The sequence below is a fragment of the Cucurbitaria berberidis genome, assembly GCF_010015615.1.
Source record: "Cucurbitaria berberidis CBS 394.84 unplaced genomic scaffold K460scaffold_3, whole genome shotgun sequence".
NCBI classification, from domain to species: domain Eukaryota; kingdom Fungi; phylum Ascomycota; class Dothideomycetes; order Pleosporales; family Cucurbitariaceae; genus Cucurbitaria; species Cucurbitaria berberidis.
In genome coordinates this window covers 4,734,636-4,760,040 of record NW_024468937.1, presented here as the reverse complement: position 1 = coordinate 4,760,040, position 25,405 = coordinate 4,734,636, and the positions used below count along the sequence as shown (strand labels likewise).

The 25,405-nt window shown below is 51.0% G+C and overlaps 9 protein-coding genes across 9 annotated transcripts; 7 read left to right on the top strand and 2 right to left on the bottom strand.

Moving 5' to 3' along the window:
- Positions 1 to 2,142: 2,142 nt before the first annotated feature.
- K460DRAFT_339326 (oxidoreductase ucpA) lies at positions 2,143 to 3,436 on the top strand. The gene is made up of 2 exons (XM_040931078.1): positions 2,143 to 2,543; positions 2,609 to 3,436. The coding sequence occupies exons 1-2, from the start codon at positions 2,495 to 2,497 to the stop codon at positions 3,352 to 3,354; spliced, it is 795 nt and encodes a 264-aa protein (XP_040788830.1). The 5' UTR covers positions 2,143 to 2,494; the 3' UTR covers positions 3,355 to 3,436.
- Positions 3,437 to 3,952: 516 nt separating this feature from the next.
- K460DRAFT_417384 (FAD/NAD(P)-binding domain-containing protein) lies at positions 3,953 to 5,964 on the top strand (the record flags this gene model as incomplete). The annotated part of the gene is made up of 3 exons (XM_040937876.1): positions 3,953 to 4,182; positions 4,280 to 4,678; positions 4,727 to 5,964. 3 exons carry the CDS (start codon positions 3,953 to 3,955, stop codon positions 5,883 to 5,885), a joined length of 1,788 nt encoding a protein of 595 aa, XP_040788829.1. The 3' UTR covers positions 5,886 to 5,964.
- A 795-nt stretch (positions 5,965 to 6,759) lies between these two features.
- On the top strand, positions 6,760 to 7,211 carry K460DRAFT_122415 (uncharacterized protein). Its single transcript, XM_040926629.1, has one exon. It carries the CDS (start codon positions 6,791 to 6,793, stop codon positions 7,046 to 7,048), a length of 258 nt encoding a protein of 85 aa, XP_040788828.1. The 5' UTR covers positions 6,760 to 6,790; the 3' UTR covers positions 7,049 to 7,211.
- A 44-nt stretch (positions 7,212 to 7,255) lies between these two features.
- Positions 7,256 to 8,014, top strand: K460DRAFT_417383 (uncharacterized protein). The gene is made up of 2 exons (XM_040937875.1): positions 7,256 to 7,527; positions 7,601 to 8,014. The coding sequence occupies exons 1-2, from the start codon at positions 7,342 to 7,344 to the stop codon at positions 7,832 to 7,834; spliced, it is 420 nt and encodes a 139-aa protein (XP_040788827.1). The 5' UTR covers positions 7,256 to 7,341; the 3' UTR covers positions 7,835 to 8,014.
- Positions 8,015 to 8,340: 326 nt separating this feature from the next.
- On the bottom strand, positions 8,341 to 11,569 carry K460DRAFT_406479 (uncharacterized protein; the record flags this gene model as incomplete). Its single annotated transcript, XM_040936966.1, has 2 exons — positions 8,341 to 11,422; positions 11,469 to 11,569. 2 exons carry the CDS (start codon positions 11,567 to 11,569, stop codon positions 8,341 to 8,343), a joined length of 3,183 nt encoding a protein of 1,060 aa, XP_040788826.1.
- A 474-nt stretch (positions 11,570 to 12,043) lies between these two features.
- On the bottom strand, positions 12,044 to 13,682 carry K460DRAFT_406478 (XLF-domain-containing protein; the record flags this gene model as incomplete). The annotated part of the gene is made up of 2 exons (XM_040936965.1): positions 12,044 to 12,706; positions 12,759 to 13,682. 2 exons carry the CDS (start codon positions 13,680 to 13,682, stop codon positions 12,044 to 12,046), a joined length of 1,587 nt encoding a protein of 528 aa, XP_040788825.1.
- A 320-nt stretch (positions 13,683 to 14,002) lies between these two features.
- K460DRAFT_377516 (uncharacterized protein) lies at positions 14,003 to 15,831 on the top strand (the record flags this gene model as incomplete). Its single annotated transcript, XM_040934981.1, has 5 exons — positions 14,003 to 14,443; positions 14,492 to 14,974; positions 15,030 to 15,650; positions 15,732 to 15,764; positions 15,814 to 15,831. 5 exons carry the CDS (start codon positions 14,003 to 14,005, stop codon positions 15,829 to 15,831), a joined length of 1,596 nt encoding a protein of 531 aa, XP_040788824.1.
- A 1,575-nt stretch (positions 15,832 to 17,406) lies between these two features.
- K460DRAFT_285526 (uncharacterized protein) lies at positions 17,407 to 18,864 on the top strand (the record flags this gene model as incomplete). The annotated part of the gene is made up of 2 exons (XM_040928823.1): positions 17,407 to 18,159; positions 18,217 to 18,864. The coding sequence occupies 2 exons, from the start codon at positions 17,407 to 17,409 to the stop codon at positions 18,862 to 18,864; spliced, it is 1,401 nt and encodes a 466-aa protein (XP_040788823.1).
- Positions 18,865 to 22,553: 3,689 nt separating this feature from the next.
- Positions 22,554 to 24,247, top strand: K460DRAFT_313501 (glycoside hydrolase family 28 protein). The gene is made up of 4 exons (XM_040930250.1): positions 22,554 to 23,029; positions 23,082 to 23,445; positions 23,496 to 23,901; positions 23,953 to 24,247. Exons 1-4 carry the CDS (start codon positions 22,699 to 22,701, stop codon positions 24,196 to 24,198), a joined length of 1,347 nt encoding a protein of 448 aa, XP_040788822.1. The 5' UTR covers positions 22,554 to 22,698; the 3' UTR covers positions 24,199 to 24,247.
- The last annotated feature ends 1,158 nt before the right edge of the window (positions 24,248 to 25,405 follow it).

Genomic DNA, 25,405 nt, shown 5'->3' with positions numbered 1-25,405 from the left:
ACAGGAGAAGATCCAAAGTTCAAGCTTTCATCGTCGTCAAAGAAGGAAGCTGCTTCCTGCGTCGACATGACGAAGTCACTGATAAAGCTATGTGACATGGGGGCAACCGTAGGTGCTGCCGGAACCGTTGGACGCGACGATGGGGTGTGTGGCCGTTTAGGTGGCGGCAAGGAACTGTTCCGTTGGGCCGTCCAAGTCTTCCTCTTGAGACCTGGTCGGTCAGAAACCGATGGAGGCTTTCGTGGAGGTGGAGCTATCGAAGGTTTGCATGTACTAAGAACGCCATTCGGTAGCGGTGGTTTCACTAGCCTTGTTGAAGTTTTCGAGTTCGATGTTGTTGTCGAGAGCGCAGTTGAAAGACTTCTGACCTTTGAAGGAGTGACCCGTGTATGCACTTGTTTCTCCGTTGCTACTGGCTGGCTAGGGAGCAATGAAGACTTAGACTTCGCTGGGCTCGTACTATCTTTTGGATTTGTTGCCCTCGTGACGCATGGGTAAGTCTCCTCGTCTAGATCCTCCAGCGAGAAGTCAAAGTCTTGTGTTGACAGTGGAGGAAGGCAGTCGCCTATTGAAGGCGATGCAGAGGTAGTAGTCTTTGGTAGACTCGCGGGTATCGGTACCACTTCAACAGCAAGATCTCGCGCGATCTGCGTACCGCTTTCAAAAAAGTCATCCCAGCTATCTATGGAAGATGGGTATATAGGCGGAGTATGCTTAGCCGGTATAGAAGAGCTTGACTTGGACGCCGGCAGGCCAGGTAGTTTAAATCCTAGATTCGAATTTGTTTGCGCAGCTGATCTAACGACATTGGAACTCAGTCTCTTAGGCAAACCCGGTCGCACATGACCGGGCATCGAGGGCAGCTTAAACTGAGATTGCGACGTGTCTCGTGCGCGGATTGTATGTGTATAGTCGGTCGCAACACGTATAGGGAACTGTGTCCTTTGGAAAAGATGCTGCTCCTGATTATTGTACCTCGCGAGGAAGGCTACGCGGGTAAGGATTGTCCTAGTTCCTTCTAGCTGACCGTCCAAAACAAGACATTCCAAACGGTCGTTGTCGGCTCGAAGAACCTGCAAGTGCTGGCTCTTGGACAACTGGCTACTTGTATTCAAATCTCTCAGTAAGATCACTGCGCAACCAATCTTGATGCGCAATCGGTGTGGCGGCAGTCCAACAGGGTTCAGCGTATGCAGCAGGCTCAACTCCGGATCCCAGTCTGGCAGTTTCATGGATAGATCCTGCGAAAGCAGCTCAATCAATGGCTCTGGTAGCTTATCCAAGATTGCTTCCAATGCCGTATTTATAGGGCCATGGGTCTGGACAAAGTCGGCTTCTTCCTTCACAGGAGCTTGTTCGGTCGAGGTCGGGGGCATGGGAAAAGCGATGGCGGGCCATGGCTGCGCGATTTCGAGAGACTCTTCGACAGGGTCTGACATGACCAAGGCATGCGCCTCAAGGAGCGAGTCGTCGTCCAGCTCCTCGTCAACCCATTGCTCCCCAGAAGAACCATCGCACTCTGGAAGATGGAGCGCAATATCGTCTAGCTCATCATCATCATCCCACGGTTCCTTGTCGATATCATCAGCGATGACCTCTAACCGCTTCGCAAATTCCTCCTCCTTCTTGCGCTTTTCCTCTTCCTGTCTCTTCTTCACTCCCAAAAAGGCCTCCATGCCACTCTTCAACTGCGCCTGTGTATGACTGTATCCAATGAGCTGTGTTGCCAACCCAACGCCAACCTGTTTCCTCGCGCGTGCCTCCTTTTCTTCTCTATCTTCGCGCTTCTTCTTGGCAGCTTTGCGGCGGTCCTCGGTTTCACGAATGCGCGCGGCGCGTTGGTCTAGTTCGAAGGCGCGCTCCAGTTGTTTCTGTTGTCGCTCAGGGAGGCGGGGCCCATTCTTCTTATACTGCTTTTTGAGTTCGGTAGAGGTCTGCGCAATTCGGTGCGGGGTGGTGGTCGACATGGCGGAGCCAAGCGTTCATAGCGAAGTTGCTTTTTGAGTGTGCAGGGTTGATATCACATCATCATCTGTGGGGTGGTTGTTGTTTTGCAGACAGGGACCGTGCGAAACGCGCTATCACGTGCCGTCACCTGGAATCCAATTCTCTCCCCTTTCCACATAGTCTTCCTGTCGGCATCTCAGTGAAAACAGTCACGAGCTTCGAACTAGCAGTAGCAGCCATCCTCATCCTTTCATCGTTGACCCCTCACACCCGCCCGAGTCTGCCTGAGTCCGGACGAAGACACACTACCCTTGGCATGACTCGCGCGGTCCAGAACTACTGGGGAGAGCATAGCCGACACCGTCCATAAGTGAATAGGCACCCGGCACAACGCCCATGGCCATGACCATGGGGCATGGGCATGCAGGATGGCCCCGCTTTGTGCCAGCATTGCTTGCCGTAATGGCCTAGGTTAAGCTTGGGTTCGGAAGCTATAGGATACGACACGTCTCTACTTTGACGCGTGTGCTCGTGCAATATCGACAACATGGCATTTGCTTTGAAGGGCGTTGCGTACATCACCGGCGCTGGATCAGGTATGCGCAACCAACCTGTATAGCTCCATAGTGAGCTCCTGTAGGCACAAACTTACATTGATCAGGCATTGGGCAATATACGGCCTATGCCCTCGCACGACAAGGCGTTCGCTCGTTTGCGCTTCTTGACCGGAATCCCATCTCCCAAACAGTCAGCGAGCTCAAGCGGATCTCACCAGACATATCCGTCAAAGAATTCGAGCTCGATGTGACCAATGAGAAAGCCATCGATGACAGCATTGAGAAGACGGTCAAGGAGTTTGGACGATTGGACTATGCAGTCAATAATGCTGGAATTGGTGGCATGATCAAAACCACCGACCAAATACCAAAGGATGATTTCGAAAAAGTCATGGCAGTCAACACTACAGCTGTCTGGACATGTCAGCGCGCCCAGATTCGACAGATGCTGAAGCAAGAAAAGCTCACAAACTCATACCGCTCGTATCGCGGTTCCATCGTCAATGTGGCCTCCATGTACGGACTCGTCGCACCGCCGGACAACGTGCCCGTAACAGCGTATGCTACTAGTAAGCACGCCGTGATCGGGTTGACCAAATCAGACGCCCTTGCCTTTGCGCATAGGGGCATCAAGATCAATGCGATTGCACCAGGATACGTCTTGACTCCGCTGGTGCAGCAGACCATGGGCCAGGGCGACATGATGGAGGTTGAGAGGAAGAAGGTGCCTGTTCATCGCTACTCGGAGATGGAGGAGATTGGCGACTGTATTGCATTCTTACATTCCGATGCTGCAAGCTACATGGTTGGTGCAACACTCGTTGCAGATGGCGGGTACACAATTGTATAGCAGTTCTTACAAATGACGTCTCACTTTCAACCCCATGATCGCTAACCTAAATATTACTTCGCAAATGAGATAGATTCGCCAGATCACGCCTAGCGACTACCGATAACTCCTCGACCGCGTAGCTTCTCCGGAACAGATTCTACACCAACATGAAGTGAGACCTACCATCCAAGAGAGCGCTAAATTCGAACAGCGCGTTCTCCCCCTCAAACTACACGAGTCGACTGTCGGCCAATGTGCCGCTCGTGGAAAGCGAGGTATTGATGCTTCGGGCTCTGCATGCCTAACGGAAATGCTTTGCCAGACGGAGCTGAAAACGAACCCGCATGATTGGTCCGCCCTACGAGTCGTGAATCTCGAGCCGTGGTAGCTCTCCGCCAGCGTCCTCGCGGAACCCCGGATTTAACAGATCATCCTAATGACTCGCAATATGCGAGGAGAAGCTACACATGACTCTTGAAAGCCGGGGACTGTAGTGTTAACGCAGAGAGGAGACGCGATGGAAAAGTACAAATATCGTCGTACGCTGGATTTAGGCTGTTGCCTCTACCCCCTCTCTCTTGTTGCTTTTCCCAACTTATTTCATACTCATTGTGCAATGGCAGACTTCATCGTCCCCTCATCAGCTCGTCCAGAAACAGATGCCCAGCATCGGTTGAGAGGTCCAATCCACGCACAACGTCATGTCCGCGTAGTGTGCATTGGAGCCGGTGCTTCAGGCCTTTTGATGGCATACAAGCTGCAAAAGCACTTTTCAAATTACAGCCTCCAGGTGTATGAGAAAAACACCGAGGTTTCAGGGACGTGGTTCGAGAATCGATATCCGGGGTAAGTGGATTAAGTTGTTGACTGCCGGGGTTGTGGGCGATTTCCCCGCAACATCGTTTCAGTCTAAATCAAATATCACTCGCTAACCCATTCCTAGATGTGCTTGTGATGTCCCATCTCACAACTACACGTGGTCCTTCGAACCCAAGCTCGACTGGTCCGCCGTGTACGCCAGCTCCAAGGAAATATTCGCTTACTTCAATGACTTTGCGCGCAAGTATGGGCTGCACAAATACGTCAAGACTCAACACCAGGTTGAGAGAGCCGAATGGAACAAGGAGAAGGGCGGATATGATGTGCAGGTCAAAGACCTTGCGAGTGGCCAGCTAGTGCACGACCACTGCGATATCCTTGTGAATGCGTCAGGTATTTTGAATAACTGGCAATGGCCTGCCATTCCAGGACTGGACAAGTACAAGGGCACCCTGCTACATACTGCGAACTGGGATGACAAAGTTGACCTGAAGGGTCGTCATGTAGGGTTGATTGGCAATGGGTTAGTGACCATCTCTGTATCTTTGATTTTGTACTGATTCTTCCTCAGCTCCTCCGGCATCCAAGTCCTCCCCACAATACAACCCTACGTCAAGAAAATCACAACCTTCATTCGCGAACCCACCTGGGTGTCACCTGTCCAAGGTCTCGAGCAACATGTCTTCTCTGAGCACGAGAAACTCGAATTTGCTACCAAGCCCGGTACTCTGGTCGAATACCGCAAGAAAATTGAGCGGGGTCTCAACGGCCAGTTTGGGATTTTCCTGAAAGGAAGCAACATCAACACGGAAACAGAAACCTATTTCCGCCAACAAATGACAGAGAAGTTACAGAATAAGTACCTCGAGGAGCGCCTGATTCCAAACTGGCATGTCGGTTGCCGTCGCTTGACGCCCGGTGTTGGCTATCTCGAAGCCCTGGGCAAGCCCAATGTTGAGACGGTGTACGGCGAGATTAATGAAATCACCGAGCGCGGCTGCCTTTGCTCCGACGGAAACGAGTACCCCATCGACGTCCTCATATGCGCAACAGGCTTCAACACATCCTTCAAGCCGCGCTTCCCCGTCATCAACCCCGCAGGCCAAAACCTGCAAGATATCTGGGCCAAAGAGCCACGCTCATACTTCGGTGTCGCAGCCGCAGACTTCCCCAACTACCTCATTTTCCTCGGCCCGAATTGTCCTATCGGCAATGGGCCTGTGCTAAGCGCGATCGAGTGCCAGGCAGATTACATGTGCAAGCTCATCGACCGCTTCCAGACACACAACATCTCGCAATTCGCACCGAAGGCCGAAGCCATTGATGATTTCCTACAGTTCAAGGATGATTTCATGAAGGGCACCGTTTGGCACGATGCATGCCGTTCCTGGTACAAGTCCCTTGGCGCGGACGGGCCTGTCACGGCTCTCTGGCCCGGATCAACGCTCCACTACATCGAAGCGCTTATGGAAGTAAGGCATGATGACTGGGAAGTCAAGTATAGCGGTAATCGCTTCGCTTGGCTCGGCAACGGGTACTCACAGACGGAGATCGATCCTACAGCGGATTGGGCATTTTATATTAGGGACAAGGATGATGACGAGCCATTTTCGCGACGGAGGAAACTGCAGATAATTAACAAGAGTGGAACGATAGCGGCATCTGAGGCAGTAAGCTTTACGGGAAATAAAGTGGATGGGAATACGAAGGGTGTTGAGGCGAAGCTGTGAGGTGAGTTAGCTAACTAGTCGGCAAGCCTGGATAACATTTCAATGTAAATAGCAGAATTATGTCTTCATCAATATCCACCTTTTTCCCTTTCTACGGGTCTAAGAGGCCTACTTGATACCAAGCTTCCAACGACTAGAAATTCTTTTCCTAATGAAAACAGTTTACTTCATCTCTTTGTGAGACATATTTAGTTTGATCCCGCAAAAGGTGAGAATCCTTATAATTAAGATATGATATCTTTGCATATATACGTAGCCCATCAATCTAAACTATTGACGAATAATGCATGTCTTGTACGGACAGACGTTTACGGCGCTCCTGGATGTCTTGGGACTATAATGATACGAGATGCGTTATTAAAATTGTACTACAATTCTAACGTCGTATACCCTTTTTATCGGATCGGGTAGTGATTAAGAGAAGGAAAGGCCTGATCTCGAATAGTCAGTGTAAGTGTCGCTCTCAAGTTGACTATGGTTGCACAGCAGTTGCTTAGTAGCTATCATCGTACACGGATTGATGTGATCAGTACATCCTTAAGATGATTTCAGCCCCCAGAAGTCGAAGATAAGAGAGTTGGCTTAACAAGTTGAGGCTGATTAGCGTTAGCGCGGTTCGGCTCCCCATCTCGAGCGCCCGTCGAGACATCCGAATCACTCTTCCAACCAGGTCCGACACACCGAGTCAAACACACCTCAATAGCAACCAATTACGGCTCCCAGGCCACCGGAGCTACGTGTAGATCTGACATGCTTCTGTCAGCACTCTGCATGATCGGGCTCTTGGGGAGCTGTACACCGGTGGTGCTGCGAGCTCGAAGTTGGCAACGAGGAGAAGCGTGAAGGCCTAAAGAAGAAGAAGAAATGAGTGGATCTCAAAGAGGGGCTCGCGATCGCTGACGACAATGCGCAAAGCTTACCTCTTGCGATCTCGTATCGTCGCAATGAGAGCACTAACAATAGCACCGTTATCGTGTCGTCAAACCCCCAATACGACTCAGCTCTCGGCTCGTAACGATCGGCTGCCTGCCTTGAAAATCCGGCTTCTGTCATCCCCACGCACAGAAGCCTCTTACTCAGTAAACAGCGCGGTGTGTTTTCGTGGCTGCTATTTCGATATGAGCCTGCTAGTGATCGTCGGTGTCGTACCAAACCCGGGGTGAGAAGTAGGGCAAGATGGGTATGTGGTGCAGCAACAAGGGTCGTTCGACATGCAGATTGACGTTGTACAACCGCTTTGGGAAAATTCAGGGTCTTAGTTGAGCTTGTAAGACGGGCATGGTGAGTGTATATAATCTTGATGCATAGCCAGCTTCAAGATTCTCAACAATCAAAACACATCAATCAACTTTCCAACTACTGTCGCTATTCTTCAACGCGTTAAAAACAATTATATCAAACCCAACAACCGATTAATTAATCATCAATCATTGATAATAAGCCCACACGACCAAAGATGCCGACTTCCCACATCTCCACTCCTATCGGCGCAGTCGACGCCGCCGTCGTCATTACTGCCCTACACAACCACGACCTGATGATCAGAACCCTATGTCCAGCACTAGTCAGTTACACCTTCGAAGCCGGCTACAGAAACACCCAAGCGACATATTGCATCACTGACAGGACGCCCGGTGGCCAGGTACGCCATCTACCCCCCCTCCCCCTTCCCCCTTTCCTCAAAGAATCCTCAGACTAACACACCGACCCTATAGACAGCATACAACCTCACACTTACCAACGTCCCCTCGGGCGTCAACTCTCTCGTCAACGCCAAACCGCCCGTGGGCGTGCTTACTATCAGCGGCAAGTGGCGCGTTGCTGGCGGGGAATTGGTTGAGGAAGTAGAAATCGATGCGAATTTCATGATGAAGAAGGTGGCAAAGAGTAACGTGGAGAAAACGCATCCAGAGCAGCATATGAAGCTACTGCACGCGGCGCTGGCCTGAGATGGTAGCGAGGCTGAGAGAAAGGGAAGAGGTGGCGTTTGAAAGATAAGGAATGCATAGCCTTGGCTACTTGGATTTAGGGTTGACTTTGAGCGATCAGATTAGCGTGTTTGCATTTTAAGCGTGGAGTTTCGGCGTTGGATCAACTTGTTTAAGCTGTCATATGTAAAATTCAAAAAGGTACATAAAGTTTACATTACGATTTTCGATTTTTGATGACTGTGGAATTCACGAAGTGAGATGGGATGATTTACAATGTAGTTTTGCATGGTTATTATTCTTCATAGCGCTATTTTCAATACACTCATCGTAACCCCCTTATCATAAGTACTGTTTCGTATCCAGTTCCATCAAGAAGCATGTTGGATACCAATACACAAAGCCCTTCCAATGCCATCTCATCATCCAATGCATTCCAATTTAACCGTCCCACCTCTCAGAGTTCTATCACTATCCAACTCATCTCCCCTTCCAAAGCCTGGCCTAGAAACCCTGACCCATGATACTCAGTGATCCGGCTCGCAGGTATTACACGCATCGCCGCCACCCCTCTCCACCGCAATGTCAATGTCAACCCGACCACAAGCTTCCGTTCCAATGCTATACCCCATATAGTTATTCGAGCTGCCGCCTAGGACTTGTTGCTGATTCTGAAGTGGTCGACTCGGGGGAGGGACAGGATCCGGGAATGGGGCTGTAGCATGCATAGGAACACCAGCAGCGCCACGACCACCATACAAACCGTTGCCAGTGTGGCGATAACCCTGGCGCGGATTGCGGCGAGGAAACGCGTAGTAAGAAGGAGTGCACATGTTGCGCGGACCGAGAGGCAGACCTACGTTGCGGATTGTGGTGAGATCCATGTTTGCGAAGCGTTGGGTCTTGTTATCAGTGTCGTTGCGCAGTGCGGCTTGTTGAGTGATGAGATCGATTTGCGTAGAGAAGGGAATACTAGACTCATTGGTACAAGGGATGTTCGCAACCTTCTGCTCCGCTGTGAGGCCAGGATGGGAGTTCTCCTGCTTCACTGGCTCTTGTAATTCATGTGAAGGCACAGGAGGAAGCGGCATTAGTACTGCCGAAGGCTGACGCTGTAGCACCTCCGATAGAGGAGTAGCCGCGGGCTTGAATCCGGCTACAGAAGTATTGGCGTTCTGAAACACATGTTGAGTAGCAGTTGGCGAAGAGATGGATTCGCGTTGCTTCCTCGGCTTGAACTTCTTTGGAGACCTCGATCGTCCGTTGCGAAATCCTTGTTCGTAGGCAAAATGTATCGGGTACATGTAGTAGAACCAAGGAACACCGTGCTGGTCAAGACTAGACAGATCTGGAAATAATCCTTCCTGGTCTGGTCGGAGAAGTGTCGTTTCTTCCGTACGAGAGCTGGCAGGATACGTTTGTTGAGTCGCCTGAGGTACGAACGCTGGAGCAGTCGCACGTAGATCTGAGCCCAAACTGGACTGCATAGAAGTCTCGCTCTCTACTTGTCTCCGTGCACTGGGCGCATATCGGTCAGTCCTACCTCGGACTGCTAGATCGTTGTGAGCAATCCCGGCATAACTAGAAGCGACCGAGGCAGCGTCGTCGTGGATGTCGTGCACATGCACAGTCCCTAGATCCAATGTGTGAGCCATCATGAAAATAAACGATAGCACGTTGATGGACCATTCGAGCATCGTACCAAAAGCATCCGATTTCTTGCGGCTATAAATGACGGCAGAATCTATAAGCACGGGATCTTCCAGAGCTGGTGAAGCTTTCACAGTGGCAGATGTCGCACTAGAGGTGCGTCCTGAGATGCAGTCATCAACAGAGGTCGCACTATCAGCCAGTGCCGTCTCGTTCGAGTTCAATGTGAGCTTGTCCGAAGTGTGACGTGGGGCTAGGGCTGGAGAGAGTTCAGCATGAGCTGGAGCATCGCACGCATGGGCGACTTTATCAACTGCCGAGATGTGCGAAAATAGAGTAGTTGAATCTGGGCTGTTGATAGTGTAGGTATGAAGTAGGGATTGCACTGTTGAAGGATCGGCCCGAGAAATTTGAGGCAAAGCTGATGTCTGTTCTTGTTGCGATTTAGCTTTAGCTATTAGACACTTCGCAGATTGTGCTTTCTTCAATGTGGAGCTTCGAGTTGCACCGCTTGGCCTTCCTATCTGGCTTTTCGTAGCGACACGGGGGATGCGAGATGTTTGTATAGGTGATGTTAGGCTCCAGGGGCTGACAATCGTTTCGGACTTGCTTGTAGCTGAAGTCAACGCAACCACCGAATCATGATCAGTGCTGGATGATGAGCCTGAAGGTGGGATCGTAAGCGCGAGCTTCGGCTTGATCGAGCTCGTCTTGCCAGTAGATTTTCCCTTGAGTGTCGAAACATTGCTCGAACCTTGCCCTGTCTGCACAGTCTCACTGTCAGCAGTCAAATTGTGATAAGGGATGTCCATATCTTCAATGATCTCTTCAGCCGACCAGAAGCTTAGCTCCGAGCCTACAGGACTCCTTACCGGCGAGTCCTCTGCAGTATGGAAAGAGTTTCCGCCCGTAGAAGTGGCAACACTACTAGCAGCTCGTGAATGCGCATTCAATGCCGTTTCAGCGTTGAGATATGTCGGCCTAGTTGGTGACACCTTGTTGGTGACAGTAGATTGCTGACGCAGGCTGCTACGTAATGGTGAAGCATTGGGGCTCTGCCAAGACGGCTTTGAGGGTGAACGGTGGAGTCTATTTGGACTACATGGAGACGTAGGCGAGGTGATATTGCTATCGACAGCGGCGAGAGCTTCCTTGGTAAGAAAGGTCGCTCCTTCCGCGTTATGTCTCTTGCCTAGATCAACCGAGCTGCGCGTTCCACGAAGCGTCCTCACCTCAACCGGGGAGCCGCTATGCGAACCCTTCTTGTGAGAGCGCTCTTTGGCTCGCTGGGCCGTTGCAAGGTTGGGGGCATTGCTCTTTGGAAACCACTGAGAAGGTATCGGCTTGCGAGGGCTTTGTTGCCCCTGCGCGGTGTGGCCAATCGTGTGATTATCGGTCTCGAATTGGACGTGCTCTTTCGGAGGCTGTCGAACGGTGTCTGTATCGGACTGGGTTGGACTACGGTTGGAATCACCGTGAATGCGGGCGTGGCCGATGGGAGATACTTCTGATGCGTCAGAGCAACCAGCATATGACTCAAATCGAGCGACAAGTTCCGTGACCTTACCATCGTGAGTGAACCCCATAGACAGAGATGACTGAGTATCCAATGGAATATCCATGTCGATATTACGGTAACCTTGCGTATCCAACTCTGAGTTGGCGTTGGCGCTACCACTGGCTTGGTGGCGATAATTGTCGTTGATGGCGGAGCGTGGGACGAAAGCAGCTTGCGGGGACACCTGCTCGTTTCGCTCCGTTGCGGTGATACTCCAGGCGAGCGGTGTGCCAGCCTTAGATGGACTGATTGTGGACATGTTGCTATAATGCTGTTGCTGCGTATGCGGAGACGAAGAGCTACTGTTGTTTGCGGATGATGTTGGTGGATGAGAAGACGACGGGCCAGGTTGAGCGCCTGGAGTATTGTCTACACCGGCGCCGTTTGGCGAATGACTGTCGCTACTGCTATCAGCCAAATCCAAGATCAAACCTGATAAAAGCTTACTGTTTGGGCAGGCCAAGTGCTGTCGCCTTGTTACAGTATGTTACTCTGGTGAGCTCGCCATGCTGGCAGGTGGAAGAATACGCATAAATGTACTTGCACATAATGCTGGGTAGCGGTTGTCTTTGGTAACGCCCTGGAAAGGTCGATGTTTGTTTATCAATATTGGGTGCGTCGATGCAGCCAACTGAGCTAAACCTAGGAGAAAGTGCGGTGTCGAGGGTAGTGGTCCCAACTGGCAGGAGCTAGCGAACTTCAAGCGAATGACGAGGGAACAAGTGAAAGTGAAGATGGCACAAGCTGCGAAAAAGCACGTGATAACGATAGCCAGGGACTGGCACCACGAAGCTAGCGAAGCTATAACTGTCAGGTTCTTATGTACAGCCTAGTGACGTGCTATCATCTAGGAGACATGAGATTAAACACGCGCGTGGAAGCGCAAAGATGAAAACCCACCAGAAAAAGGCATTGATCACTCCTTCGATTCGTGAAGGTGTCGCAGGTATAGGGAAAATGGAGATTCACGCTTACTCGTGCATATTCAAGGGGTATCTTCGCTTATGGCTTGCAAAATACGATCAAAAGCGCCTTTTCTTCTTATGTTGAGCCTGCTTCTTTGCCGCTTCTTCATTTTTACGCTTCAGCTCGGCTCGTTTCCTTTCTGCCTTTTCTTCTGGAGTTTCTTCATGCACCTCTTCGACTGGCGTTTCCTCCTTCACAGCCCTGACAGGCCGTGGTGATGAAGAGGGCCCAGCTATCGGAGACCGTATCGCTCTCATGCTATTCATCTCTGTTGAATCTGGAACCGTGCGTTGCGAATCATCCTGAAGGGCTTTTCCTTTTCCCCCAATTCTGAATGCCGGTCTCGCCTTTTTAGGTGTCATGTTTGCTTGTGGATCAATCTGAGGTGACGAAGGCACGTCATCTTTGACTGGAGGAGTCTCTGCATCTGGAATTGGAGACACGGGCTTTGTGTTCTTTGTCTTTCCACCTATTCGAAAAGCTTTACCCTTTGATTTCACAGCACGCGGACTGCCCCCCGGTGAAGAAGCTTCTGATGTTGGTGATTTTGCGCGCGGTGGAGGCCTGCGGGTCGTCTGACTCTGACTTTGACTCTTCGGTGGTGCGTCAAGATCCCCATCATCTTCGGTACTATCAAGATCGTCTCCATCTTGTTCGTTTTGAACCAAGGAAGGTATGGGTTCTGGTGCTTTTACCGTTCTGCTCGGAATGTTTCTTGTCTATGAAGCGGTTAGCAATCACTGCATGCAGAAGGGCCGTCGCGTTATTCACTTTGAAGTTTTCGTGTGTATCGAACTCGTCTTCGGTCTCTTCCTCACTCGAATCAACAATTATATTGTTCGGTTTTGCTGCAAGCGTGGCCTTCTTCTCTTTGCCTTTCGACGTAGATTTGGATAGACTCAACCGGACCGGTACTGCACTCCACCACGAATTCTCACGGTCTTCAGACTTCAACTGTGAGGGTACTTTCGGCGTGCTCTGCGCTAGTGCTTCCTGGAACAACCCTAGCGTAGTGACGTCGGACTCTTCCAACTGTCCTGTCTCTTCCCTCCATGCTACTTCTCGAAAGGGCTGAAGTGCGGGAACGTGCTTAGCGGCTTGCTCACGTTTGATGCCCTTCCTTCCCACCTTCAAACCACCGACGCTGGGGAAGGCTGCAGCCAAGTCCAGGTTGCTGGATTCGTATTGATTTACTAGGCGAGTGATTGCTTTATCTTTGTCAGCAATTACTGAAACGAGGGCAGTGATGCGCCCATGCTGAATATGCGAAGATACGAGAAGCGGAAGAATGAGTTCGTTTTTGAGGATGATCGACGAGCGCTTCCCTAGATGAAACTTCCAGGTCAACGATTCGAGTGGCTCTGGTAGCGTGATGGTGGTATGCAGAATAACAACATCTTCACCACTGCGGGTGATGTGGCAGGTACTATTTTTGGAGCTCTCCAGGGGTTTCTTGACATTGTCGAGGAGGATGGCGAGCTGCGTGGTGTCTTGTTTGCTGACTTCGATTGGTGATTGCTCTCGAGAAGCTCGGTCCACTATACCCTGGAGATCTAGCTCTTCACTCCATATGTTACTCAGGTCGGTAACATAGATGATATACGAATCCAAATTGAAGACTGGTTTGACGAGTAGTTGCGGGATATGCTCGCCATCTGGCTGCTCGGACAGCTCTAAGACGCGCCAGCAAGACATATCAGCAGCCGGGAAAGCAAGCCACGCTCCATAAGAGCAGACGACGCTGAACAGTATGCGAGCATCAACCAAGCACTTTGGAATGGAAAGGGGAGAAGATGGAACGCACTGGTCTAAGACCTAATGTTCGGGTGGTAGGTGAAAGGCAGCCGCGCCAAGACGCCCTCGGCCTTGCCCAAACTGGAGTAGGCTCCTGCAGGTGCGGAAGGCATCTCCAAGGCTCTCCAGAGCTACGTGATGTCACCTAGATTCGCGTGCTGCTTTTAGTGCAGCATTATCGTAATTATTGATACAGCCATAATACTGAACTCTACAATATCATGGCATCTCGCGAGCCTCCCTGGCGGAATGAGCGCAATCGCCTGCCCCAGCGGTCTGCGCCAAACTCAACAATTCCCGCAAAGCGATCCGCCGACACGCGCGCACACGACCACCCTGCGAAACGGTCGACGAACGCGGCAGAAGAGGCATGGGTCGCAGATGAGGATCGCTTCGCACTGCAGCAGGCAAAGAAGAAGGCTGCACTACGCGTGAAAGGTGGCCGCGCCAAGCCCATCGACTGGCTCGCCGTCACGCTGCGCTTCATTGACCCTACGGAGAAGAACATGTTGGATGAAGAGGTAGAGGACCATGAGCTGGATGTTGTAGATCCGGAAGGCGTCCTAGAAGGGTTGGATAATGCAGCTCTGTCAGAGCTCGAGAAGGAAATCGAGAGTTACCTCACCTTGGAGACGAACCGCAGCAATAGGGATTATTGGACTGTAAGCAGTGTACTTCCTCATATCTGGCATCCCCGCTAATCCAGCTAGTCCCTCAAAGCCATTTGTAAAGATGTCCGCCGCAAGTCCAAGTCCTCCGCTGCTGAGGCCCGTGGCACCAGCTCAGTTTCCGCAGACATCGATCAACTACTAGCCCCCAAATCGTACGAACAACTTGAGACACTTGAGGTGCAGGTCAAGAAGAAGCTTGACTCGGATGAACCGATCGACTATGATTACTGGGAACAACTGCTACGGAGTCTGCGCGTCTGGAAGGCCAAGGCGAAGCTACGGCGGGTGTCACAGGAGATTGTCAAGGAGCGACTTCAAGCACTGCGTAGGCAGCAAGCAGAGGCGGCTGCATCAGTGCAAGGGAAGCTTTACGAAATACTCAAACCCGCCGATGATTCGAGCGACGTGCCACCAACTACTGTTGCCTACGACGCAGTTCTCGATCCTGAGCCGCTACTAAAGCTTCGTGCCGAAGACAAATCGCTTCCCCAAATTGAAGAGAACACCTTTTTGGACAATGTGGTGAGTCTACACAGCTTGATGTCCAGACATGCTTTGCAAAGACTAACAAGATCAGGCCAATGAGCGGCGCAAAATCCAGAAGCTTGGCTACGTTCCGACCCAGAACAAATCGGAAGATCGATCGGCAGCCGACAATAAGCCGAAGACAAGTCAGGCTGTCACGACAAGTGCGTCAAGATTTGCACCCGTTGAGAAGGAAGATTACTCTAAAGCGACAATGGCTCTATATGAGCGGGAGGTTGCGCGGGGTGTTGAAGAAGGCGAGGAGATCTTTACTGCCGAAGAGCAAGTGACAACCGCGAGCCCACAATGGGCTGGGAGCTACAAACCCAGGAAACCTCGCTATTTCAATCGTGTTCAGATGGGCTACGAGTGGAATAAGTACAACCAGACACACTATGACCACGAGAATCCACCACCCAAGGTCGTTCAGGGCTACAAGTTCAATATCTTCTACCCTGACCTCATCGATAAGGCCAAGGCGCCAACATATAAGATCGAGCGCGAAAATGGTCGCAAGCGTGGTCAATCCTTTGCGCCAGCCGGTGAGGATGACACGTGCCTTATCCGGTTCATCGCTGGCCCACCGTACGAAGACATTGCTTTTAGAATAATCGACAAAGAGTGGGACTATAGCGCTAAGAGAGAACGTGGCTTCAAAAGTAGCTTCGACAAGGTAGGTTCTGGCTCCCTCACAACGGTCTGGTTGTCGAGGTACAATTTACTACGCGTTGAGCAGTTGGCTAAGGCAATATAGGGCATCTTACAACTCCATTTTCAGTTCAAGAAGGTGCGTCAAAGTCTCATGACCTTTGAAAGTCACAACTAACAGCTAGTAGATATACTATCGAAAGTAGCTGTGGTTCAGCCTATCACACTACAACTCTCCGCCCCACCACGTCTGGTCCCTCCTGGATAGAACGACCGCGATAGGGTAATCGATAGGCGTTGGCTAACACAAGCCTTACGTATTCATAGCTACTTCTCCAAGGCGAGGAATCTCATCATGTCAAGCTTCTCTACGATCGTGCGCTGACCAATGAGCACCACACAATGGCGGTGACAATTGGTGAGGCTATTAGCTGCAGCCGATCTGGCCGCAGCCTACTGTTCATCGACATGTCGCAATGCATTCGAACCCGGGACTGCTGGCGGTGTACCTACAATCCGAACGGTGACAGGCACATGAAGCGCCCCGCCAATCGGAAGCAAACATCAACCTACCCGCTCGACCAGGGAGCAACGTTATTTCACCGGAGAGTAAGGCCCTAAGGATTGTGTTACATTCCGCTGTGGAATCTGCCCCAAACGGTTTCTTGCTGCTGTCTCTTTGTAGGCAGCCTGTATAGTGGTTGGATCAGGCAGATCCCTGTCGACATGCATATACTACGATTAGACTCTATCAAGGCAAAGTTTGCACGTGAATTGAATTTCCTCAATGCTCCGCGCTTGCTGAGAGACAATCACTGTGTGTGGGTCTTTCTTGGTCAACGAGGCAGACAATGCCTTTATCCGCACCTGCATGAAGTAAATGTGGATTCTTGTCGAACATTTTCCAGAAGACATGCATGGAACACGGGTAGGAACATCGAAAGATCTATCCCAACGGCACTGCATTGTACGTCGAACTTCCGCTTTTTGTGTTGCAAGGGTCTGGGCAATATGCGGGATCCCGTCTGCAGCCCCGGCAGTGTGTATTCACCGCAAAATCACTGGCCTTTGCGTGACACAGCAAGTCATCCTGACTTTCTATCGGCGTAGTACAATGAGGCGTTTTGGCTCCGCCTCGGCCTGTGAGTACTTACAGTACTGATTGAACGTCGGCTCTTTTGGCCCCGTGACACTAACCCTGCATCGGCCTACAAGGCTTCAGGTCCTCACCTTGAGATGTCAATTTTTGTTTGCCCACTCAAGCGCCCGCAGCATCAAGCTCTGCAGATGTGTTGGCAGCAAGAACCCGCCCAGGGAAGCATTCAGGTGACAATGACACCTCTCTCCACCCAATCCCTGTCGTCGGGGCCTGGCGGAGCATCTAAAGGCCTTAACGATCGCTTCACTTGTTCCAGCATCGGTTCTGCTTATTCTACCTGTCCAATCTCGCTAGTCCTTTGGTTCCACGGGTAGCGCTGGCATCGTCCATTGCGCATTGTTCATTGATACGCTCCTATCTTTGCCGTTCAGACATATCAAAAGAGGACAACACAACGACCATGCCATGTTCACAACCAACCCATAGGCCATCTTCCGCAGACTTGTCTGGTGACCTCGGTGCACTTCAACATACCAAAGACGTATTTGGTGCATCGCTTCCTCTTCACGCCCAAAGTCCGCTACGCTTCCCCACCCACGGGCTATCTCTTGAAGTACCTCGCATGGCGGCTGCTGTCCAAGAATTTGCGTCTTCTAGCGACCACCGAGTTGTGCCAACAGCTATGAGTCTTGACGAATCAGTACCGATGCAGTGGGTAGCACCAGACAACTTCCCTCTCAACCACATGGACCAGGATGCTCCTGGTTGCCACGCGCCCACCCCATTTACGAGCGGTTCCAAGGACTTCTATCACTACACCCAGAATGGCATGTCATACAACGATAACTTCAACCTTCCATACTCGGCACAGTACCAGAGCCTAAACTATCCGCGAACATACAGCGACCTTGATCTCAGCGGCCTACCCACCCTCACCTCAACCTGCCCTGGGTCATACAATGGCCCTGGCTCCAACGGTCTACCCGGTCCCATCAGTATCTCAGAGGCATACCCCCCGGCAGCGTACCAGATCGAGCCGCCAAAGCACCACGATACCATGGATCTATCTGATCAGGACATCAACAGCCAGCTCATGCAGTTGAGTAATGATTATGAACACCACCACTACGGTTCCCATATCAAGGCCGAGGACCATAGTGGCTACCAAAGCCCATACTCAGACCTGACCCGCGCTTCAACCCCCCATGACGACTCACCTAGGGGTCCGCATGACCACAATGCTCGTGAAGCAGGTGCAATTGACAAGGAGCAACCGTATGCGCAGTTGATATACAAAGCCCTCCTAGATGCAACCGACCACACTATGATCCTACGTGACATTTACGAGTGGTTCAAGAAGTACACAGACAAGGCAAGCGCCTCGGAGACCCTGGGATGGAAAAACAGCATCCGGCACAATCTCTCCATGAACGGGGTACATCTTCCTCAACACTTCCGGCTTGATTAAACTCCTGGCTAACACATACAATAGGCTTTTGAGAAGGTCGACCAGACCTGCGACGACGCCCACAAAGGTTTCAAGTGGCGTCTTACAGATAAAGCAGTCCGCGAAGGGGTCAAATCCACGACCCGCTACCGCAGCAAGCAGCCGAACAAACGCGGCCAGCGCCCACAAAACCCGCTCCCCCAGCGTCAAGCGTCTGGTGCGAAGGGCGGCCAGGCTGCCCGCCGCTCTGCAAAGATGAGACGCTCGAATCGGGTGGAAACATATAGGAGTGATCCGTACACCTCCCGCTCCATGCCCGCCGCATTTGATCCGATATTCCAAAATACGGAGGCGCTGATGCCGTATCCGCCAAGTCCGTACTATGGAAGCGATGTGGACTTTGGATATGGAAGTCAGGATAGTGACTTTGGCAGTCAGTCTGTTGGTCCTGGCATTGATCTTTTCGGGCCTGCGAGGTCCTACACAGAATCACCCTTGTCGCAGGGCATGCCCATCATGGATACAGCATACGTGCTAGACCATAGTCCGACTGAAAGCCTGTTTACTAACAGCCCCAGCCTAAGTCCGGATGAGCCGAGGACGCCGGAGAGTCCGCGTATGTGGGCTGGAGAGGGTACCCTCGGGGCGCCGAATGTACATGGCGAGGCTCCGTACCAAGCGTATGCGGGATGAGCGGTAAGGTCATCGCGCCCGGGGATTTTTCATCGCTTGGCTCCGCGGACATGGCTGGGCGACATGCAAAGCTATGTTACTGTAACGTTGGTTTTGCTTTTTATGGTGTAGGTTGGCTTTTAACTTCATGTCGTCACTTTTGACGCCCCCCTCGGATTCAGCATAGCCCTGCACAGACAATCGACTCGTGGTCGCATTTTCATCTTCTTCCCGGTCACCGTCTATCACGACAACAAGCACACCCTTTTTATAGAGCATATGATTGTCATTTCGGTCTTTATTAGGAGTTCGACATTCTTGTGCATCTACGCGTCTTCTTCCTGTACAACGTAAGGGTACACGGGGACTACTGGGGTCATAGTCACATAATTGGCAATATACACATTACCTTCAACATCTACTCTCTAACTTGGTTCAAGATACAGACGGCCATCGTTTCTATTATCCTATAGATGTTCAATGATCCTCTCGCAGGCACTCGCGATATGGCTGCGTTTATCGAAGGGCAGTTTTGCGCTCCTTCCCGATCATCTACATCCCGAAAGGCTCCACCCGGCGAACTTCATCTCCCTTGGTCCGGACGACCTCATCCACAACAGGCTACAGCACTATGCATTTGAAACGATTGAAACGATCGCTCCTTGTCTGCCAGTTCAGAGATCCAATCACATGGCTCGCGCGGAACTTCACGACGCACTACATCCCTGCACTTGCAGTTCTCTACTTGTGTTGACATTACAGTGTTTATCGCAGACCTCTCGTCAAGATTTACCGGATCTGGGTAGAACCACCGCCGAAAGGATCCCTATCTAGTATGGCCGCCTCGCTAACATTTGTAGAAGCCCTGCGTCGACCAATAATCGGATCTGCGGTCAAGGTCTAGCTCAACGTAACGGGTGTCCTTCTCGTGCATACACCTGCAGCATGTCTTCCGATCCACTCCTGCACTACATAGCCAACGCTAGACTATCGCAAAGCCTCAGGTACTGCCCGTCTGAGTGGGTCATACCTCGGGCGCTTTGGTAGGCCCCACGCTCGAATGAAAAACGATTATGTACGACCTTATCCCACGCGGCTGACGAATGACTTAACAGCGGAAGCTGCAAGCCGCTTCCGGCTTACGGGGCCAACGCATTGGAGTCCTTGAAAGCAACCATCTGTAGTACCATGTCATTGGTGATGGTTAAACGATCGACCATACGTCGACCCTACTACCTGAGGCACAGCATAAGATAAGAGGATTTCCAAAGCGCCTACGCCCTAGCTGAGCTATCGCTGGATCTGTGAAAGCACTTTGAGTGCGGAGATGTTTGTGATTACATTTAACATCAGATAGTAGATACCGAGTATAGGTGACGATCATAGACCCTGTCCAGAACCCTGTCCAGAACCCTGGGCCAAACCTTCTCTGCCTTCCTGGCACCGTTGGCTCGTCGTCTTGACGTGAAGCTTTTAGCAGCATAAGAATGGCTTCTATTAGGTTTGAATGCACCTAATGGATTCCACACGAGTAGCTGCAACAGGTCATAATCAACCTATTCCGCTGTAAATGCAAACGTTGTTGTACGATAGGACATCCGCACCGAGTGTTGTTCTCCCAATCTCCACCAGGACTGGTTTCTTCTTCTTCCGCGGATGTCGGTGTGGAAAGCTTACATGCCAACTCATGCAGATTAAGCCGCCTTGCAAGACTTGGTAAAGGTAGCAACGATCTCAAGGGCCACTTGGTTCTAAGCTAGTATGCAACTCGCTTGGTCTAACGGTTATGGTCAAACGAGCGTCTCCCGCTTCCCCATCAGCGTTCCGTCATACGTGCAACCGTTGGTAAGTCCTCATCGGCCCTTTCACACGATGTTCCTCAAAATGTCACACCGCATGGCATCTGATACTTGGAGCAGATTATGCTATGCCAAGATGGATCTGCAAGATCGCCTACACTCGGAGAATCGGGCCGGAAAGCCTGTGTTCGGGAGGACTTAACTAACAGATGTTTTCCTTGCCACTGTGGATTTGGTACCCTACCAGCGGAATACGGAACGGTGAGTCCTGGCCAATGATACCCCTGGCATTCTCTTTTCACCCTTGCCTTACGGACGATAAGGTTTAGCAGGGACGAAACCGAAAGCATCGTTCCACGCACTGCATACGAGGTATATTCTATGGGGTTAATTCTGTCTGGCCAGAGCGCAAGGTGCTTATTCATCTTATCAGATCTCTCCACCTATGACGCACTCACTAGCAGCCCATCGCAACCGCTGGACCGTGAGTCAGGCGCCTGGTAAGATCTATTGATCAAGGTGCACTGCTGTCGCAGGCATTTCTACGTACACGCCCGCTGACTTGGCTGGAAGTTCAGCCGACCGTCCATTGACAATCACGCAATCGGCTTGGCCTACGAATCTTAACCCTTGGCCCTCATGCACTCTTCTTGAAACATCCAAGTTACGACGTCCAAGTTGCATCCATTGTTGCACAGCAGCCACACGAATACGCTCATCTCTCGCTGAAGTCCACTTTGAGATGTCCGTAGGCAACATAGTCTCTACGCGAAGTGGGGCACGGGTCGCGTCCCGTAGGTGCTTTCATGCGAAAAGAGATTTCTTTCGAACTCTGTCTTACCGTTGTGCTGAATCATACATTATCTGATTGGCCTCGTGTAGACGTCGTGCCATTGCTTCGGATCCTTTCGGCCTAATTAGCCACCGTGGGGAGACTCCCAGCCACGCGGGACGGCCTGCTACGACGGGGGGCTGAGAATCGCGAAACGCTCGATTAGGTGACAGTTTCCACTCTCGCTTGAGCATGATGAGGTTTCGGTAACTGGGGCGCCAACTTTTACCAGAGCCCAAGGCTCGGAAATCAGGACGCCGTGCGAATGCTTCTCGCTCGATCATCCTATAATCCAGCTCTTTCACGTTCCACGGATTAGCCTACTCAAAAATGAAAACTTCAAAAGCCGGTTTCTGAGGCTTCCCATTGTGGAAACTGTTCCTTTAGATTGTCTGTCAAGTGTCGTAAGGACAAGCAACGAGAATCCACGGCGTTCGAAAATAAGGACCTACTAAGAAGCAATGCACCATATCCGGTCATTAAGGAAGCATTAAGCACATCGATCAGACAGCGTTGCCATCAAGTAGGAAGATTTTGTGAGGGAGACGTCGATGCTGTTAAGATGAGGTCTGAATTTAAAATGGTAGTCCTTACGCAACGCCCAGCAAGGGAGTTCCTCCGACTCGCGGATGCCGACATATGCGCCACAAGCGCCCGCCGCCGTGTTACAGGGCAACTGCACGCCAGAGACGGGTTATGCGATTGATTATTGACGAGGCCCACCGGCCTAGCTGACAGCGAGGGTACACAACAATGATTTGAGAATCGATGAGGGTAGACATATCCCGGAGCTCCAGCGAACTCATCTTAAGCGCGGCGAAACTCCATCGTTGTAAAAGTGCACGTGGAAGCACTGGCCTTAGGACCGAAATTGACGTTGTGATGCTGGAAACCACTCTAGCTGGGGTAAAAGAAAGTCCACCAATCTTGTCAGCCAAGTGCCCAGCATTGTGGAGAAAGCTTCGCTGCTTGTCGCTTAGCGCCACTAATTAGCCATGTGGCCGTGAGGGGACCCCAGGATCATTATAGAGAGGACCATAATTTCTCCGCACCTCAATCTTATGTTCCTGAATCATGACCGAGGGTATGGGCGCCTCCGCGGCCCTAGACCTGGTGGTGTGCAGGGTATGGGTATATTAAGAGCTCCGATATTGTTAAAGTCACCAACGTCAACGTTTCTCTCGCCAGTCCTCCCTCAACTTTGTTCGTTGAACGAAAAGAAACATGCGTGTCTCCGAGCTCCTCACGTTTGCGCTGCTCCAAGCATCATCGGCATGGTCATCGCCTAACGAACCTTATGAGGCTCGTACCGTTCCGTCGAAACGGCCACAACACCCAATTAAACCATATCACCCTGGCAAAGCATTTCCACCGTCCCCGAGCCGCACGAAGACATGTGTCGTCAAAGCGAACGGAAATGGTACAGATGATTCACAGAACATACTAAAGGCCATCAAAACCTGCAACAATGGCGGTCACGTCGTCTTCCCGAAGGACAAGAAATTTACTATCGGCACGGCACTTGATCTCACGTTCCTCCAACATATCGACCTCGGTACGTTCAATTGGAAGATGTTGCGATGAAACTGCGCTAACAACATGCGTAGATATCCAGGGGACAATCCAATTTTCCAATGACACGGACTACTGGCAAAAGCACGCCTTCTACCAAACCTTCCAGAACGCCACCACGTTCTTCCAGCTAGGCGGCACAGACGTCAATGTCTACGGTGGCGGCACTTTCGATGGCAATGGTCAGGTCTGGTATGACCTTTATGCCAAGGATATCTACATCCTTCGACCCATCCTTTTCGGTGCAATCGGTCTGCATGGCGGTCGCATTGAGGACCTCAAGTTTCGATATAGCCCGCAGTGGTACACGTTAGTTGCGAACTCGACCGATGTTGTGTTTTCCAACATAGATATCGCTGGAGGCAGCGTGAGCAAGAACCCTGCTAAGAACACTGATGGGTATGTAGTGTTAAATTACTCCAAGTAACATGATGCTAACTCTCCGGTAGTTGGGACACATACCGCTCCGACAACATCGTCATTCAAAACTCACATATCGACAATGGAGATGACTGCGTATCCTTCAAGCCCAACAGCACCAACATCGTTGTTCAAAACCTGTGGTGCAATGGCAGCCACGGTATCAGTGTCGGCAGCTTAGGCCAATACGTCGGAGAAGTCGATTACGTAAAGAACATTTACGTGTACAACGTTAGCATGTCCAACGCTTCGGATGGCGCACGCATCAAGGTCTGGCCTGGCTCGCCATCCGCTCTTTCGGGCGATCTGCAAGGCGGAGGTGGCTCCGGCGCGGTCTCGAACATCACGTACGACGGCATGGTGCTCTCGAACGTCGACTACGCAATCGAGATCACGCAGTGCTATGGGCAGAGGAACATCACCTTGTGCAATCAGGTATTTCCCCTCCCCCTCCTGCGCTGAATCATATGCTAATAATGGCGACAGTACCCATCCAATCTCACCATCTCCGACATCACGATCAAAAACTTCTCGGGCAAAACTAGCAAGAAGTACGACCCGCTGATCGGCTACCTGGTCTGCTCGAGTCCAAAGGTCTGCTCTGATATTAGGATTCAGAACATCAATGTGACGAGTCCGAGTGGCAAGGATTTGTATGCTTGTGGGAGCATCACTGGGATTGAGAAGCAGGTCCACTGCACGACCAATGGGACTAAGGGTGGAAACTCGTAAATGAGCAATCTTCCCGTAGCACGTAGAAGATTACAACTAGATCGTCGTCATCTACCCCGCCGCAAGCAAACCGAGTGAAGTACTAGGCGCAGGGAATGCCGGCCACATTATCGCGTCGAACCCATACCTCTTACGGACGATCAGCTAGGGCACTTTGCACACTGGACGCCTTACGTCTACATAACGCATAGCAGCCTATTCCTTACGCTCTCTCTAACTGTACACCTCATCCTCCCAATTTCAGTCTCGAATTTAGTCGTCAACCTCACTGGCACGATGTGAGTTTACATGACTTTGAAAAACTCATCAAATGCGTACTAACTTTTGGATGCAGTCAGTTACAAGGGCAAAGCTTTATGAGCGAGATTATCCACAGCGTATCTACCACTATGTGAGCGGACCCCGCAGTGTTCAAGAGCCTTTCTAGGTCCACCGCAAGAAAGACCTCAAGCCGTATAAGAAATACCCCAGAATATATGCTGAACGCAAGTATCAGCGTGTATATGTAAGTACCTAGGAACCGATAGACCAATGAGCTATACTCATCTATTACGTATAAGCTCAAGGTTGAATTCTTGTTCGCACTTCTGTACGAAGTGCAGGACATAATATACAAGTACTCCCTTGTCCATCTCGATTCCATTGAGTTTTAGGCTGGAACCGAGTCCAGGCTGGAAGCGGATCCGACAATGGCTTCCGCTCTATTCCACCAATATACAGGCTAGGCGACAGTGGTAGAACGATGGAAACTTGGTTCTCTTATATTATGTTCGGGCACGATACTTAAAAAGCATAAGATCGTTTCGTTTCACAATCTCGTCCCATAATGAGTTTGAACCAAACCAATTCATCAGCGTTGATTCAAGGTGCAGCACACAATCTGACCAGTTCATATTATCAAAGTTTGAGACCAAATAGCATACATTCTTCAATACCAAATTTTCATTTGTTCCCTCCTTGCGGCCACTAAGTTAATGACCGGTCTCATCTTCTCTATTTCCCGTACGGTCGCACCCTAGGAAACAGAGCATGCTGAGATAATTCCTTGATAACCTTCCAGCATCCACCTTCGTATGCAGCGTTCAAGGTACATTTATCTACTAGGCCCTTGAACTTTCGAACTAGCCAAGCATGTGAAGGCGGCGAATACCCAAATCCCTCCACCGGTTCATCTCTGTAGTATACATATTTGGGAATCATGCGCACG

Excerpts from the sequence above, each read along its gene's own strand:
- K460DRAFT_122415 (XM_040926629.1), top strand. The coding sequence starts at position 6,791 with ATGCGCAAAGCTTACCTCTTGCGATCTCGTATCGTCGCAATGAGAGCA.
- K460DRAFT_313501 (XM_040930250.1), top strand. The coding sequence starts at position 22,699 with ATGCGTGTCTCCGAGCTCCTCACGTTTGCGCTGCTCCAAGCATCATCG. Across the intron at positions 23,446-23,495 it reads CCTGCTAAGAACACTGATGG|TTGGGACACATACCGCTCCG; the intron begins GTATGTAGTGTT and ends ACTCTCCGGTAG. Across the intron at positions 23,902-23,952 it reads ACATCACCTTGTGCAATCAG|TACCCATCCAATCTCACCAT; the intron begins GTATTTCCCCTC and ends TAATGGCGACAG.
- K460DRAFT_339326 (XM_040931078.1), top strand. The coding sequence starts at position 2,495 with ATGGCATTTGCTTTGAAGGGCGTTGCGTACATCACCGGCGCTGGATCA. Across the intron at positions 2,544-2,608 it reads CATCACCGGCGCTGGATCAG|GCATTGGGCAATATACGGCC; the intron begins GTATGCGCAACC and ends TACATTGATCAG.
- K460DRAFT_417383 (XM_040937875.1), top strand. The coding sequence starts at position 7,342 with ATGCCGACTTCCCACATCTCCACTCCTATCGGCGCAGTCGACGCCGCC. Across the intron at positions 7,528-7,600 it reads ACAGGACGCCCGGTGGCCAG|ACAGCATACAACCTCACACT; the intron begins GTACGCCATCTA and ends CCGACCCTATAG.